The following is a 15,949-nucleotide window of genomic DNA, read 5'->3' as shown; positions in this document are numbered from 1 at the left end:
GCTGTTGCAAATAGGGTTTACTCATACATTATTTCTTCTAACTCAGTATTGTTTCTATATACCAATTCTACAAAATTCTATATATCAATCCTATATCCTACTACTTTACTAAATTCTCTTATTATTTGTAGCAGGTTTTTCATGGATTCTTTGAGGTTTTCTAGGTATTTAATCCTATTGTCTTCAAGGAGAGATAGTTTTATTTTGTTTCTTCCTTTGTCATCGTGTGCCTCTAGTTGCTTGTCTAACCACGTTGGTCAATGTCCACAATACAGTGTTAATAGTAGCAGAGCTAGTGAACATCCTTGTCTTTTTCCTGATTTTAGCAATAAAGTCTCTGATACGTCCCTGAAAGTATGAAGCTGGATGCTGGCTTTTGAGCTGATGTGGGGGTGTGTGTATTTATGTTAAGGAAATATATCCATCGTTGCCTATTTTATTATGGTTTCCAACTTTAATTGTTGTGTGCCATCTGTAGTTCTTGGTTTTCATTTTGAGGAACAGGGTTTAGGATATTTCGCTCACGTGCGTCTGAGCCCAGATGTGAATGACATTAGGGCTCCCGGGAAGTGGGACTCGCAGAATTGCATGCAGGTGCTTTTGAGGAACTAGTTCCAGTTTTTAGACATGTGCTTGGAATTTTGGCTTTGCCTGGGTATGTATTTTATTTACGTGATATCTCATTGGTTTTGGACAGAGATACAGAGAAAGCAAAGTTTCATTTTTACATCACAGTTAAGGATTTAGCATGTGCTTTTGCAACTTTCAGGAGCTCAATGGACATTTCCCACATGCTAGACCAGCAGTTTTGGATTTTTGTTTACCTTTTATTTGTGCTTTTGAATATATACTCCTTAGTATTAAAATATTTAAAATGACAGTGAACATCACCTCTGCGGAGTCAGTAAACACAAGTGTGGCGATGAGACTTCACTGCTGATCAGCACTTGAGCAGAGTGTTTTGTTTCCTTCTTTGATGACCTCTCCACATGCATAGGAGCTGCAGGGCCCACACATTCTAGTAAACGCAGGACTTGGCTTTGGGGCAGGCTGGAGCTCACGCTCTGCCTCCGTCCTCCTGCTCTCAGCATGTTGTACCCTACTGACTACTATGGGGGTGACCCATTCCATGTAACATTTTGTCCAAGAGATAGCTTCAAAAGAGGATTATATTCAGTTGTAACAGAAGTACATTTTACTCATGGATCGAATGTGATAGTATGTCTGTGGAGGGATTTAGAGGAAAGACCCACATGCAAAACTGTTATCAAACATTACAGAGGATGCAGTTATGATTATAGCGTGGTCCTCAGTAATCATAAAATCCCGCAGGGGCTACAAGACACAAAAATCTAACCTGATGCCCAACGTGGTGGGAGTGGAGGGAGCATTTCTTGGCGATCATTGGAGCTGGGTCTTCTAGCATGAGTCTGGGACGCACTGTTCCTTGGGGTTCCCAGAGGCTAAATAAAACCACATAACTCACATTTATGATTGTTTCTACCTGTCAACAATGCAGGCTCATAATCTCCGTTCATAAACAATAGATTTTCAGCTATATCCTGCGCCCAGTGATTGTAGTTTTAGACACTCCAGAAGGGACCAAATCCATGAAGGCTGTCAGCATGCTGCATCTGCATGTGACCCGTGCACCCGAGTGGTTGCTGAGGGCCACGGATGCTGAGATGACCAGGTTGACCAGTTCACCCAGACTGTATCTCTGTCTCCCTCCCTCGGAGGCAGGCTCTGGGACCCATTTAAGAACATACATGGTGGCACAGAAGGGGCAATCAAAACCTCCCCCTCGCATACCCTCAGGACAAACTGATCCTTCAGACTAGAGGAGCCGGGGCGGCCCCTTCTCTGTTCCCTGTGCTCGTGTCTGAGTCCACAGGTTGGTTCTGAGCTCTGTGAGGCTGCATCTGCGGTGGACGCGCTTCCGCACTTCCCACCCCCTCCCACTCTCAGTCCAGCACCCACCCCAGCAGAGGGGTGCTCAGCACTGCCCACTAGGTGCACAAGGAAGGAACGGAGAATGGTAGCTGGCGTTACATGGCCCCCATTCTGTGCGAAGCACTTCGCAATGACCCTTAAAAGTAGGTGATGCTATTATCAGGCCCATTTTGCAGATGAGGGAACTGAGGCCCAGAGAGGTTAAGTCACTTGTCCAAAGTCACACAGCCCTTAAGCGGCAGAGCCAGGGTTTGAACTGCAGGGTCCGGATTGATTAGCCATGTTCTTAACCACACAGCTACACCAATCTCTGCATATTATGGGTTGGCAAAAGTGATGGAGCTGATGGGACACCCAAAGGGCAGACCCAAGGTAGCATTGCTTTTTGGGTAGTCCAGAGTGCTTCCTGCTGGTCTGGGCCTTAAAAGAGCGACTGGCTGGTGTCCAAGGGATGGTTTAGGTGCTGAAGGAGTGAGTGGTCACCTGCTGCAAAGAAAAGCTGAAGAGGACAGTATTGTGGGTCCAGGAGTCAGCTTGGGCTCAAACACCAGCAACTCCCAGCTGACCTTTCAGATGATTATAATAAGACAACAGGCACAGGGACCTAGAGGACAAATTCTGGAAATGAATTGCCCGGAGGAGTCTCATCAGGAAATGAGGTAACCAGTTCATCTGGAGCCAAAGAGTCATCTTCAGCAGTGTCTGCTGTAGGACCCAGCATCCTAAGGCCACCAAGGATTCAAGAGGCTCCTGCCTTTGAGAAGCTTCTGGCTCATTGGGGGAGATGCAGGTCTGTCTTCTGTCCAAATGCCAACGTAGGGAGCCTCGTAGTTGGCCGCGGGTGGTTGTGAAGGGCCCTGGACCTTCCCCATCAATGCATCAGGCAGCCGTGACTGCGGGAGGGGAGCTCTGGGGAGATGGCTTCTGCCTGGGGGCGCCAAGGCCACTTTTGGTCCCCTGGCTCTGTGTTTCCCTGGCCATCGCGAGTGCCGCAGTGAGGGCACCAGAAGCTAGCTGAGCAGCAGGAGCGACTGTTCCTTGTGGGAGCTGCCACCGCCAGTGCCACGACCCTGCAGAGTTGTGTGCAAGTTCCAAGTCATTAGGTGGATTGGGCTCTGAAGCCCTGTGACCACGAGCTCGGACATCCTTGCCAAGAGCCCCTGGCAGTTCCGGTGGCCAGCTTGGCAGCCAGCTAGCACTGGGTCCCTGCCCTGGTGTCCATTCTGCCTTACGAGCCTGACGAGGGAGGGGATGTGACACAGTCAGAAGTTTCTGCATATGGGGAGCAAATTACTGTCTTTTGAAATCTACATTTACCACCAATCGCAACTTTCACGGTGCTGGGACTGCCATGGCAACTAAAAGCATATCTGAAAATAAAATGTCACTTTTTTTTTTTTTTTGCGTTTCTACTGTAATGACACAGGAAACTTGTTCCTCCTGTTTAACTTAACGAGATAACTAGAGAAGACTCAGAGAGTTTCGGGGTGTGCAGCGCGTGTGGGGAAGTGGGTGCTGCAGCGTGTGAACATGAGTCACGGGGTGTGCAAGCGAGCGGTGTGCGGGTGCCGTGCTGGTGGGGACAGGGCGTGCAGCTGTGTGCAGCTCTGTAGGAGCCACATGCGCGTGGGGGTGAGTGAGGGGGGCTGAGGTCACACGTGAGCTGTGAATGTTTCAAGCCCAGTCCGTGAGCATGTGTCTGAAGACCAGAGCTGTTGCGTGCGTGTGTCTGAGGTCGAGCGGTGTTGCACGGATGTGTTGTTGGGTGGCGAGACACGGCTTCTGGCTTTGAGAAGCTTCCTCTCTGCCGGGTGTTCCTGCGGCCCCAGCTCTTGGGAGGGTCCAGCCCAATGACAGGAGACAGAGCCCTTCCTTTGGGAGAGGGACCAAGTCCGTCCCAGAACCCTCAGGGAACCAGGGATCTTACAGGTCAGGGACACCCAGCCGCCATTTGGCCCAGCGCTGAGCTAGGCCACGGGGGTTTCTGGTCCAGGTGGAAGTTACAAAGCTCCCAGTCAGTTTCTGTGCCCACCATTAATTCATTCAACCCAGTAGCTGAGGCCTTTGGGCTGGGCCTAGACATGCAGCGGGGCCTGTGTGTCCGGATTTACAACAGTAACGACGTTCGCACACAGCTTCAGGCTTCACGCTTGCTGAAGTCATTGTCGAAGCCTCATCTGCCATGGGCTGACCACGTCCCAGGCGTGGAAGTACGCCTCTCGCCGGGATCGAGACCGTAGGCTGCAGACCGCAGGGGGACGCAACCGGGATGCTCTGCTGGGGTTAAGCAGCGAGAGCTGCAGATTCATCGGCCCGTTGCTGGGAGACGCCACCTCCCGCCGCGGTGCGCAGACATCCCGGCTTTCTCAGACGAGGACTCATCCACGGTCACCAGGGCTCATGTGTTTCATCAGCAAGGTTCTTCCGGTTACACTCCCTGAACTCCACATCTCTGGAGAGTCTTTGTTTTACTATTATTGTTTTTTTTAGCTTCAGTACGGAACCAAAGAGAAGTAATGTTGATTAAATGTTAGTTCAATAAATGTTTATTGAGCACCAATTATCTTAAGGTTGTCCCTGCCTGAACCTGAATGCTGCACAGTGTGCATCCGAATCACTCGCTGTCTGGAGTTTTCCTCAGGGCAGTGTTGGGGGGAGGAGACAGGGATTGTGGACAAACAACAGAAGCAGGCAGAGATGAGGGGTGTCTTAACCCGGCCAAGGAAGAGGGCCAGGTCCAGGTTGGCTTTTCAGAGGAGGGGCCACCTGAGCTGAGTTGTAAGGGGCAAGTAGGGGGCAGCCCGATGTCAGGGGGAGAGAGAAGGAAGTTGCCACTTGGTGACGTCAAGTAGACCCAGAGAGCCTATCCGCATGGGCCACAAGTCTGGACTGGAGCTGTTCTTGGATGTTCCTTGCTTTCAGGAAGTTAGAATGACATTGCCCTGGGCTTGTGACAACACCACAAGCTCAGGGGGCTTGGCAAGAGTCCTCTCCGTAAGACGGCACTTTCCAACTCTGCACCCCACTTTGTTTCTGTGACTGTCTTAGCGTCAATGGCAAAGGAACCGGTGCTGCTGGGGAGGTGCTGGGCTTCCTCGCAAGCTGCAACCCACTGGCTGCGTGGCTTTCCCCACTCGCTTACACCCCAGCAAAGCCCCTGGGAGCGCGAACGGAAAATTACCTGCAAACATTAAGGTTGGTTCCAAAGGCATATTATTGGTTTGTTGCGTAATACCCTCTGGTGACATTGAGGCCTTATTAATAACTAAACATCTGTCACAACTGTAATTATATTTCTTGTGCCAGGATCGTGTTTCTGCCATTGTCCTGTGTAAACACAGAGGGGAGGGTGTGAATTATTTAGGTGACTGACTTTGAGAAATTCACCCAGCGCTGTGCAGGCAGTAAGTTTCTGTCAACTCCTTGCAGAGTCTCAGTGTCTTCGCTGACGTTCCTTTGATGTGCTCCCAAATCTCTCTGAGACCATCGCCCTGGACCCCCGATGCGGCTGCCCGAGCAACCCGGAGAGGGGAAGCCTGAGAATGAGGAAAAGGGGGCCCGAGGAGCTCCCCGAGGGGGAGAGGAGCCGCGGAGGAGCCAGGCCCCCGACTTCCCCACCTGGCAAGTCTTCTCCCCCCAACCCTCAGGACCTAGATTGCTTTGCAGCCCTCAGGTGGGGGGCGGCGTGGGGTCTGGGAGGCTGTGCTGTCGGGGAGGAGAGCAGCATCCATGGAAATTACACCTGGGACGTGCTCCCAGGGGCTGAGCCATCCCAGCTGGGTACAGAGATTTTATCCTGTTTCTGGAGCCTGATCGGTTTCCGCTGATTGCATGTGAGATGTGCGGACAGGGCGTGGGAATGGGTTTGCAAACTGACTCTATCAGGAACTGACTGGCAGGGAGGGGGGTCCTTGCTGCTAGAAATATTAATAACAACAGATACAACTTACAGGGTTTGGACTTAGAGGAGCAAGGAAATGGGAACTTTGCATAGATAATTTCGATGAATCCTCCAACAACCTCATAAGGGCGTTATTAATCTCACTTTTACAGGAAAAAGTTAAGGCAAACAGGAAGCAACTTGCCCCAGATCACACAGTCAAAGGCGAATGCAGGACTCCTGCCCTGGTCTCGGAATCCAGCCTGTGCATTCTAACCGCTGGGCTGCCCTGCCTCTGCCTGCTTACCGGACGAGGAGGGCGGGCCAGGCGGAGGGTTTCACACACACACTTCCCAGCCACAGACTTTCCTGGGCTTTTGATCTTGCTCTTTTTCCTTCCCTTGGTGACACTCATGGCTGTAAAAGCTCAAGAGGAATTTCATCTCTAGGTGGTTTGGTATAGAAGGAACTTTTGCTCTGTGTGATGCTGGCACCAAGGAGCTGGTCTGTGGTGAGTCCTGTCAACGGGTATGATCTGAAATTGTCCCCCCACGGCTGTGCAAAGTGGGATTTTCAGCCCTTTCTGCCACCAGCTCCTGGCAGCAGCTCAAAGTGTTTATGGTGGGGGTGATGAGTTTAGAGTCAGGCTTATGAGGGACAAAAGGAAGGGGCAATGTTTTTGGTGACTATGGCTCCTAATTTTCAGCAATTTCTACCAGAAGTGGGGGGCTAGACTGCAGACCCAGGCACAGGACACTACAAGACACTATCCAGAACCTTCTCCAACACAACTGAATGTTTGGGAAGCCGAGGGTGGGAGCTGACAAGACCCCTGGCCAAGGGCGTGCTGACCTGTAGGGTGAGCCCTTCTTACCAACTCTGAAGAAAGGTCTAGAAAAACACAACATGCAGCTGGAAATGACATATGCTGAAGGGCAGGCTCAGGGTGAGATACTGCTCAGGAAGTTTGGCCAGGGGTCAGGGGACATCCTGGGAGGGTCTTCCCATCCCAGCTCATCCGTTCAGGAGAGGACCCCACAGCAGGCATGGTCCAGTCCAAGGTGGAATTCCTGGTTGGACTCCCCCAGCCTGGGATCAGTGACAGGGTGCCGGGCACTTCCCCTGGGAAGGGGTTGGGGCGTGTTGAGGGAAGGAGGTAAGGACCGGGGCAGAGACACGTTTCTGTAAGCCCTACGAGGGCCGTGGCAAATGACAAGCATGTCTGATGCTACAGAGGAAAAGGGCATTTGTCTGCTGTCACCGAGATGAAGATATCCTACAGCAAACAAACAAAGAAGACCCTTTTTGCTTGCCAGACTCCCACATTAAAAATGTTTCCCCATTTTGTTGCTATGTTTTGGGGATTTCCCCAGACTGTTCAGTCCAGTCTTTGCTAAGGTGTGGCCAGGCTTTCTCACAGTGTATCTGGAGGAGGTGACCTGTTGATGGGGACTTCCTTCTCTTCTACTCCTTTCCCTAAGGAGTCTCACAAGCTAGCAAAGCCATGAAGACCTGGGCTGTCTCTAGCCTATCACAGTGCTGGCTCCTTGGCCTGGAGGCCTGAAATAAGTCCCTCTCCTTTTGTCCAAACTATGGGATCTGGGTTGTTTGGACCAGGTCTGAAGTTGACTCATGGATGATCGGTGGGGCTGACACGAAGCCACCTAGAAGAGAGTCTCCAGGGAATGGAGAGATGCCCAGGTGTCTTCAACAAACGGCAGCTAAGTAAGCAGCCCTACTACTGTGTGCCACCCAGCCCAGTCCAAAGGAAGCTTTTCTCATATGGGGAGAAATGGATGTGCCCTATTGATATATGATCTAAAAATAACCACTGTTCCAAACAAAGTGTTTTTTAGTATATTGAAATGAAAACGTGTAGACAAAGCAAGGATTTAGAATGCATGACTCATTAAATTGCTGACTCTGAAAGCAATGGAAATTCAAAGGGAATTTTTCTCTATTTCTCCCTCCCACCCTGTTCTGAATAGCTTATAAAAAGAGTCTCTACATAAACAGGACCCATAAACTCCCCCATGGCTTAAGGTCCTGCACAGCAAAAGGCTGCAGAAACTCAACTTTCATTGCCTGGCTGCTGAGCCAGCCTCCCACCCTTCCTTGCCTATCTTTATTTATCCTCCTCAGGCTTCTTGTCCCTGTCCCTAACAGGTGTCCAGGGACATCCATGGCTCCACTCTGGCCCTTGCTCCTTCCTCCCTGCAATGTTCCGCTGTGCTGGCCCTCAGCAGTACTGGACTAGCCCTAGCATGCTGTTTCCCCACTGCGCGTTGACTCCAGGGGCTGCGTCCTAGGGGAGCGTGTGTACCACGTGGCGCCCAGAAGGACACAGCAGCAGCAGCGGGCCCTCCATCAGCTCACCCTGAGGTCTCGGTTTCATCCTTGGCTTGCCATGGAAGGGTTGGGCCTGATCAGTGGTATCCAATGTTTTTTGCTTGCAAAATCTTTTCTAAAATAAGTCTCATGGGGAATGCTAGTACAGAGAGGATGCACTTTGGTTGGGAAAGGTGTGTGTGTCGGGGAAGAGGAGGATGGGGAGGCCCTCCAGGACTCCTGGGTGGAGCAGCGAGACCTTTCATTTGCAGGGGCCACTGGTAAACCTTCATGCCATGCTTCCTTAGAGTTGTGTAAAGATCTCTGGCCCACTGAGGAGCAAATTCACCTCCTACCTCTCCTTGTTGCCACCACTTGCTTCCTTCTCGTCACCCCCACACGGCTGGAATACCTCCGCAGCTTGTGCACTCCTGTATGCCCTGAGTTTTGGTGTCATACAGGGGAGATAGGTGAGCACAGGGGTGACCAGGCAACATTCTTACCTTGTGTCATCTCAACTTCAACGCCAGCGACTTGCTTTCCACTTGACTTTCACTCCTATGGCTTCAACCTTGATCTTTTCATTCTCTAGAACATGGCCCCTCTGAGAGCTCACACTGCAACGCTTATCTCTGCAGCAACCTTCTTGGCAGCTGTTTTCCATTGCTTCTCCTACTTCAGGATGTGGAATCCTCCAAGGGAAAATTCTACACGGACGTGGGACATGGATAGATGACCCTACATACTCGTAACCTTCCACCCCACGCGATCCCCAGTGTGGATCAGTAGTGGTCAGGGCTCCCTGACTGCTTAGACCCCGACTCAGTCTTCTAAGCATGGTGTCACTTCCTCATTCACGAATAAAAACAAAGACCCCAGGCAGATATGTCTTCAGCTCCCTGGCCACCCTTCTGTCACCTTTTCTGCATCTGCATCCATCTTTGCCTCTCCCTGCCCATCATAGTGGATGAGGGTCCCTCCACCAGTCCAAGGGCCACGTGCCACATGTCCTCGGACATCTACTCCCTGCCATACCCTCTTCAGGGACCCTATTCCATCAATTATACCCTCTCTGTCCTAATCTCCAAGCTCTTTTCCTTCCGCTAAGCATAAACATTTGTTCTGACGTCATTTACATTTTTTTAAAAAAAAGCTGTGTTATTTTCTTCAAACTTCTTGAAAAAATTGCCCACACTTGCTCTATTTCTGCACCTTTCATTTCCTTCTCTCCCTTACATCAGGTAATGCAGCCTCTGCCCCCATCAGTCGGCGATGATCAGATTCTGAGGCTGCAAGGCCAGGCAGTGGCCAGTTCGAAACTTAGCTCATCATCAGAATTTACCTGGTGAGTTTAAAAAAAAATACGTTTGTAGCGTCTACCTGCTAAATCAGAAGTTTTTCAGGTAGAACCTGGAAATCTCTCTGGGCTCCTTCACTGACAGCCCTACCAGGTTCCCAGAAGCCCCAGTGGGGAGGGACTTTGCTGCCACAAGTCCAGCCCAGCAGGCGCACTTTGCCCACTCGGTCCATCAGCCAAATCTCGTCTCTTTCCCTTTTCTTCTCCATTTCAGCCATCCGATTGGAATTTCAAATAATCGTAGCTAAGAAACTCCGAATTACTCTTTCACCCTTCTCAAGATTTCTGACCCATTCTCTTGGGAATCTTCCTTTCCCCCAGGATCCATTCACTTCCTTTGTGGTTATTCTAATGTAGCATATTACAGATTAATGATCCTCAGACCATCAGTGTAAATAAATATTCCTCCAAAGGTGCTTCATGGTCAGTAAATTCAAATGACGCTCCATACTGTATCTACCTCTTGGGGAATGTCAATGCATGTTAAAATCTTAGAGGTGCCCTGCAGCAAAGAAAATGATTTATCTTTGTTTAACTCGGCTTTTCCGAATGCAGTTTGGGCCTGGAATACTGGGTATAAGTTAGGGTGTGTGTGTGTGTGTGTGTGTGTGTGTGTTTGTAAAAGCCTAGAAACCACTTACTAAGTGTTTATTTCCTCTCTTGGGACATGCCTAGTTCTCAGATCAATGCAAAATAATAGACAACTGACATATTCTGGGCCCAGTGAATGGTACACCCTTATTCATTCAAGTAACATTTATTGGTGTGCCAGGCTCTGATTGGGTATTTGGGATAAAGAAATGAATAATCCCTTCCCTCATGTAGTTTACAGGCTCATGGGGAGGACAGATTAGTCCTCACCATAGAGTTTATGTGCTAGGATACATACAAGCTCAGGGCGTGCCTGGGAGCATGTCAACAGACACACACACACACATACACACACATACAAAGATATACACACATACAGACGCACACACACACAGACACAGGTATACAGCTCCAGAGTACACCATTCATTTGCATATAAAGCAAGAATAGAATGTAAATGGTAACCCCTGATGTTGTGCGATACACTTAGAATAAATAAATACATCCAAATATGCACAGTTCATTATTATTAATGTGATCACTTTGCTCTGCAACTTTTTATTTTCACTCAACTCCATTTATTATCAATTTATTACCAACATCATTTTCTATTGCATTGTGATTTATTTAACAAGTCCTCTACTGATGTCTGTTTAGGTTGCTCTCTGGTCTTGCTCTTGCAAACAGCGCCGCAACGAGCATCCTTGTGCAAGCAACTTTTCTCCTTGTGAACGTGTACAATCGTATCTAAAGGCAAATTTTCTAGAAGTGAAACATCTGGGTCAAAAAATGTACATTTTTTTCTTTTGCTAGATTTTGCCAAATTGCTTTCCAGAATGACTGCACCAATTCACTCAAGGGAAGGACTTTTGAGGACAGTGGACACCGGAGTGGGAGGGAAGGAGGCAGTCGAGAGGAAGCACTGGAAGCCCAGAGTTGATGAGTCGTGTCCCTGAGGAAGTGAGGGGCAGAGGATCAAGAGAGCAGTCTTCATGAAGAAAAAATTTCTATAGGCACAGCCGAAGTGTAAAGTCTGGACTCTGCAGAAAATATTACAAATGATCTTAGCTAAGAAATTTTGGTCACTCTTTTACCCTCCTAGAGATTCTCTGACCCAATCTCTTGAAAATCTTCCTTTCACCCAGGATCCACTTACTTCTTTTGTGATTATTCTAATAAAACATGCCAAAAATTGATGATTAACATCAATGATTAATCATTTGATGATTAACATCCCTGGTGGGCACTCTCTCGCTGGTCATAATATCAATGTTAATAGTATGACTCTGAAAGTGCTCCGTGGTCAGTGAGCCCGTCGACTGGCCCCTAGGCACCTGATTTCTTCGGAAGGGCTTTGGGCTGTCAGGATTTCGTAAGCTTGTCCTTCTGGCACCTGCATGGGGGGTGGGGGCAGGGAGTGCTCAGCAATGGGACAGAGCATATCTGACATCAGAGAGTGAAGGGGGTCCATGTTCATACAATGTCCATTTCAGCTTGTGACAGGTAATTTAAGACATTGTACTATTGAAACAAAACTTGATACGTTATTGTGTAGAGTGCTATTAATCGTTTTTAAGGCAAAAAAGTTAGATTTCGAAGGTGGTTTCTTGCTTGTGGCTGGGCTGTTTTGGGCTATGATCCCACAATTTTCTATCATCAGAAGCCCTTTTATGGAAAAATTTAGAATCATTGAGATAGATTAAATTCATCTAACACACTCCTTGTTTGTACCAAATTTTGCCTTGATCATTTTGTTCCTATTGAGAAAATGGGGTGGGGAGAGGGCTGAGTCAATGGAGTCCACGCCCTAAATAGGCCTGCTGTCAGCAGAAGACCTCGTGGAGCAGCACTGCCCCAGGTGCGAGTCCTTCCTACTCATCACAGAGTCCAAAGGGCACTGGAGACACAAGTGGCCCCTCGCCCAGGCTCTCCTCTTGGAGCAAAGTCCCGTTCTCCATCCATGATCCACGTGACCATGAAACAAGCCTTTTCTTCCTGGACCTCTTGCTTCGTCTTAGTCCAGTTACCTTTGCTTTGTAATAAACCACTTCAAACTCAGGAGCCTAAACCAACCACCATCTTGTGCTTGTGGAGCCTCTGGGTCAGGAATTCCGTAGGGATGACTTGTGTCTGCTCCATAACGTCTGGCGCCTCTGTTGGAAAAACACAGATGGCTGGAAGCTGAAATGATTTGGTCACTTCCATGTGTGGTGCCTGGGATGGGACGGCTGAAGAACTAGCTCAGCCAGGAGCATCTACATATGGCTTCTCCATGTGGCTTGTGCTTCTGACAGCTTGGCATGTGGGTTCTAAGAAGAGCACCCTCAAAGAGAGCATCCAGAGATGAGACTTCCAAGAGAACCAGATGGAACCTGGTTGGCCTTTTATGACTTAACCTTATAAGCATCGCTTCTGCCATATTCTCGTGATCAAAGCTGTGCGAATCCTCCTAGATTCAGGGCGTGGAGGCATAGATGCCACATCTCAATGAGAGATGGGCAAAGAATTTGGAGGCCATGTTTTAAAACTACCACACTGCTTCATCATCCTGGATCCTTTTGTTACGTGCTCCTGGCAATGCGCTTCTTTCCGGACCTTCTGGTTTCCTGCTGGGTGACATGAAAGGGTAGGATTCTGTGGGAAGTCGAGACAAGACGCCTTTCCGATGATCTGAGAATCCTGTGGATACCTTTGAACATTATTATGTTCAAAGAGTGTTTGTCTCTTTATGTTATCCTAACGTAACCAGGCTCAGCCCCGGCTCAGCCTTCTGCAGTTTCATCTCAGGTTTACACCTGGGACTCTGGGACCACCACTTTCTACCAAGCGACCAGCCTCTGGAGTAGGGACACGAATAGGGTGGGTGAAATTTCCTTGAATTCATCCTCTTTCAATTTTCCACAACTCCGTTAACACACAGCAGATGTATATAAATCAGATTTTACCAAAGGCTTGGGAATAACTGGGGAATTTCAACGTAGGGAAAAATTATGATGTATGAAGAAATCTTCTTAGAGTCAGAAGAAATTACTTTAAGGGTATTTTGATGCATGGATCCCTTTGGCAGTCCGCTGAGGCTTGTGAATTATGTCTGTAAATGCATAACATAGAAGACTTGAGGTGATAACAAAAGAAATCAATTATATTTAAGTATAGTATCAGAATATTAAATAAAACAAATGTGTGATAGAATAATATATGTGCTTCCTTGCTGATGCATTAAATAGTAAGATCTCGCAGTGGGTATAATAACTACCGTGATTTTGAAGTGCCGTGGTGGTGAGCATAAACAATATTTGGAAATAATTGAAATAGCTATAGCATGATAGGAAATGTTAGTGGCAAGTCACAGATATTGTTAATTCCACTGTGCCCTGTGGCTTGTATTCATAATTGAAGAAGATGCTAGATTTAATTTAGAGGTTAATGAAAATAAAGGTATATTCTCTCTCATCCAAATTCCTGCACCCCTCGAATTCTCTTTGGGCCGTTTCTTAGCCATCTTTTACTGCCTCAGGGTAGCTCTGCTCTCTCGCAGCTCAGAGCCAGTGATGCTTTCTCCAGGACTTCCCAGGGCCAGTGTCTACCCCTCTTTAGGACACCCAATGCCCTGCTATAGAACTTCTCTCCCTCTGACTGCCTCTCCCACCCGGCCAATCCACAGAAGTCGATGCACTCCGGCTGTCAGCCATGGCAATAATATTTTGGCAAATATTAAACTAGTGCACGTAAATTTCCTTTTAAATTGATAACTGATTTCAATCTGTCTTGGCTCATGTCAAGAGACTTTTTACCCCAGAGCAGGACAACAATTATTTGACTTCTTAGGGAAACATTAGACTTAAAAGCCAAGCTTCCTAGGCAGACTAAACTTGCAAAATTAAAGTGTAACAGGGAAGACGCAGATCGTTGAATTCTTTTACTAGCGTAAGGAAGATGCCTCTGACAACATTTAAGGTTTAGTTGTGAGGTTGGAGCCAGAAAGAAGGAGGTTATGATACAGGAGAAGTGAAGGAAACTTCCATCCCTTTTCTGGTCCAAAGTTGGAGGGGAGAACATGATGACAAAGAAGTAGGAGAACCAGAAGGACTTCCTGCCTCCGTCTCTCTGGGCTTCGTCCCCAGGAGGTGTATGGATGGGCACCAAGGACAGGGACTCCTGCCTCACCCCTCACTGGGGATCCTGGGAGCCCACCAGGCAGAGCACCTGCCCAGCACGCTGCCTCCCCGTCTAGTTGAATGTGTGGAAAGTGGAGCGAGGTAGAGCCCCTGCGTCTCACTCAGTTGGTGTGTCGCAGCGACACTGAGCAAAGAGCCAGATGCCAAGGTGTCCAGAACAGAGGATGGTGTAGCTGACTGGGCCAGGCCTAGAAGGAGGGCAAAGCAGAGACCCAGGGACCTACAGCCACACAGATGTAAGAGGAAGCCAAGTAGTCCAGGCAGACACCAGGGCTCCTGAAAACACTTCACCAGCTAGAAGGAGCCAAACTCACCAGTTGTAAACTTCAGGGTTGGAGGCCAGGAGGACACCTGTGGACAGGTGGCGAGAACATCACCCTGGAGACCAACAGGTATTTGCTGGCATGTACCTAGGATCAGCACATGGGATGCATGAGCCACATTGCTCTCCCTCTACACGTTTTGAAGTCTGTCTTTTAGGGAGAGGCCACAGATGGGGGAGACAATATGAGACTAAATTTTAAAAAAATAAGCTTAATTTTTTTTAGAGCAGTTTTGGAGTTGCAGAAAAATTATGAAGGTAGTACAGAGTTCTCATATACCCAACATCCAGTATCCCCCATTAGCGTTTTGCATAAGTATGGTATACATGTTACCGGGGAGATGGGAGGACATGCCCTTTATTTTAGTTTTATTTTGTTTTTAATTGACACATGATAATTGTACATATTTATGGATTACAATGTGATGTTTCCATACATGTGTAGATTGTGTAATGATCAAGTCAGCATAATTAACATATCCATTGTCTTAATCATTTCTCCTTTTTTTGTGGTGAGAATATTCAAAATCTTCTCTTCTGGCTATTTTGAAACATACAATACATTATTGTTAATTATAGTCACTTTTCTGTGCAATAGCACACCAGGACTTATTCCTCCCATCCACCTGCAACTTTGTACATGTTGACTAACCTCTCCCTGTCCTCCTACCCCAATGCCCTCCCCAGGCCCTGGGAACCACTGTTCTACTCTCTACTTCTATGTGATAAACTATTTTATTTTATTTTTTTATATTTGTTTTTGTTTTGTTTTGTTTCGTTTTGAGACAGGGTCTTGCTCTGTCACCCAAGCTGGACTGCAGTGGCCTGATCATAGCTCACTGCAGCCTCCAACTCCCGGGGTCAAGCGATCCTCCTGCCTCAGCCTCCTGAATAGCTGAGACTACAGATGTGAGCCACCGCACCAGGCTCAACTTGTTTAGATTCCACATGAGTGGGATCATGCGGTATTTGTCCTTCCGTACTTGGCGACAGTACTTTAAGTTGTCATGTCTCCTTAGGCTCCTCTTGGCTATGACAGTTTCTCAGACTTTTCTTATTTTTGATGACCTTGACAGTTTTGAAGAGTACAGGCTAGGTCTATAGTAGCATGTCTCTCAATTGGGATGTGTCTGATGGTTTTCTCAGGGTTAGACTGTGATTATGGGTTTGGGGAGGAAAATGACAGAGATGAAGTGCACATCCTATCAACATGACTATCACTGCTTTTTTTTTTTTTAGCTTTTCTTTTTTTTTTTTTATTTCAGCATATTATGGGGGTACAGATGTTTAGGTTACGTATGTTGCCTATGACTTAACCTTATAAGCATCGCTTCTGCCAT

At 47.9% G+C, this 15,949-nt stretch overlaps 1 protein-coding gene across 2 annotated transcripts in view; it reads left to right on the top strand.

Moving 5' to 3' along the window:
* CALN1 (calneuron 1) overlaps window positions 1–15,949 on the top strand; it is a 476,732-nt gene that overhangs the window by 28,734 nt on the left and 432,049 nt on the right. The window contains exon 1 of one of the 2 annotated variants that reach the window (XM_012640272.1): window positions 5,421–5,578. The exons of the other annotated variant lie outside the window; for it this stretch is intronic. Within the exon in view, the coding sequence (XP_012495726.1) occupies window positions 5,456–5,578 (123 nt within the window). The 5' untranslated portion in view covers window positions 5,421–5,455. Of the gene's footprint in view, window positions 1–5,420; window positions 5,579–15,949 lie in introns of those variants that run through there. 2 annotated transcript variants of the gene reach the window in all.

Source organism: Propithecus coquereli, unplaced genomic scaffold (assembly GCF_000956105.1).
Source record: "Propithecus coquereli isolate 6110/MARCELLA unplaced genomic scaffold, Pcoq_1.0 Scaffold150, whole genome shotgun sequence".
Classification (NCBI taxonomy): Eukaryota; Metazoa; Chordata; class Mammalia; order Primates; family Indriidae; genus Propithecus; species Propithecus coquereli.
Note: the sequence above shows the minus strand (reverse complement) of the source record. Positions and strands in the feature narration are given on the sequence as shown.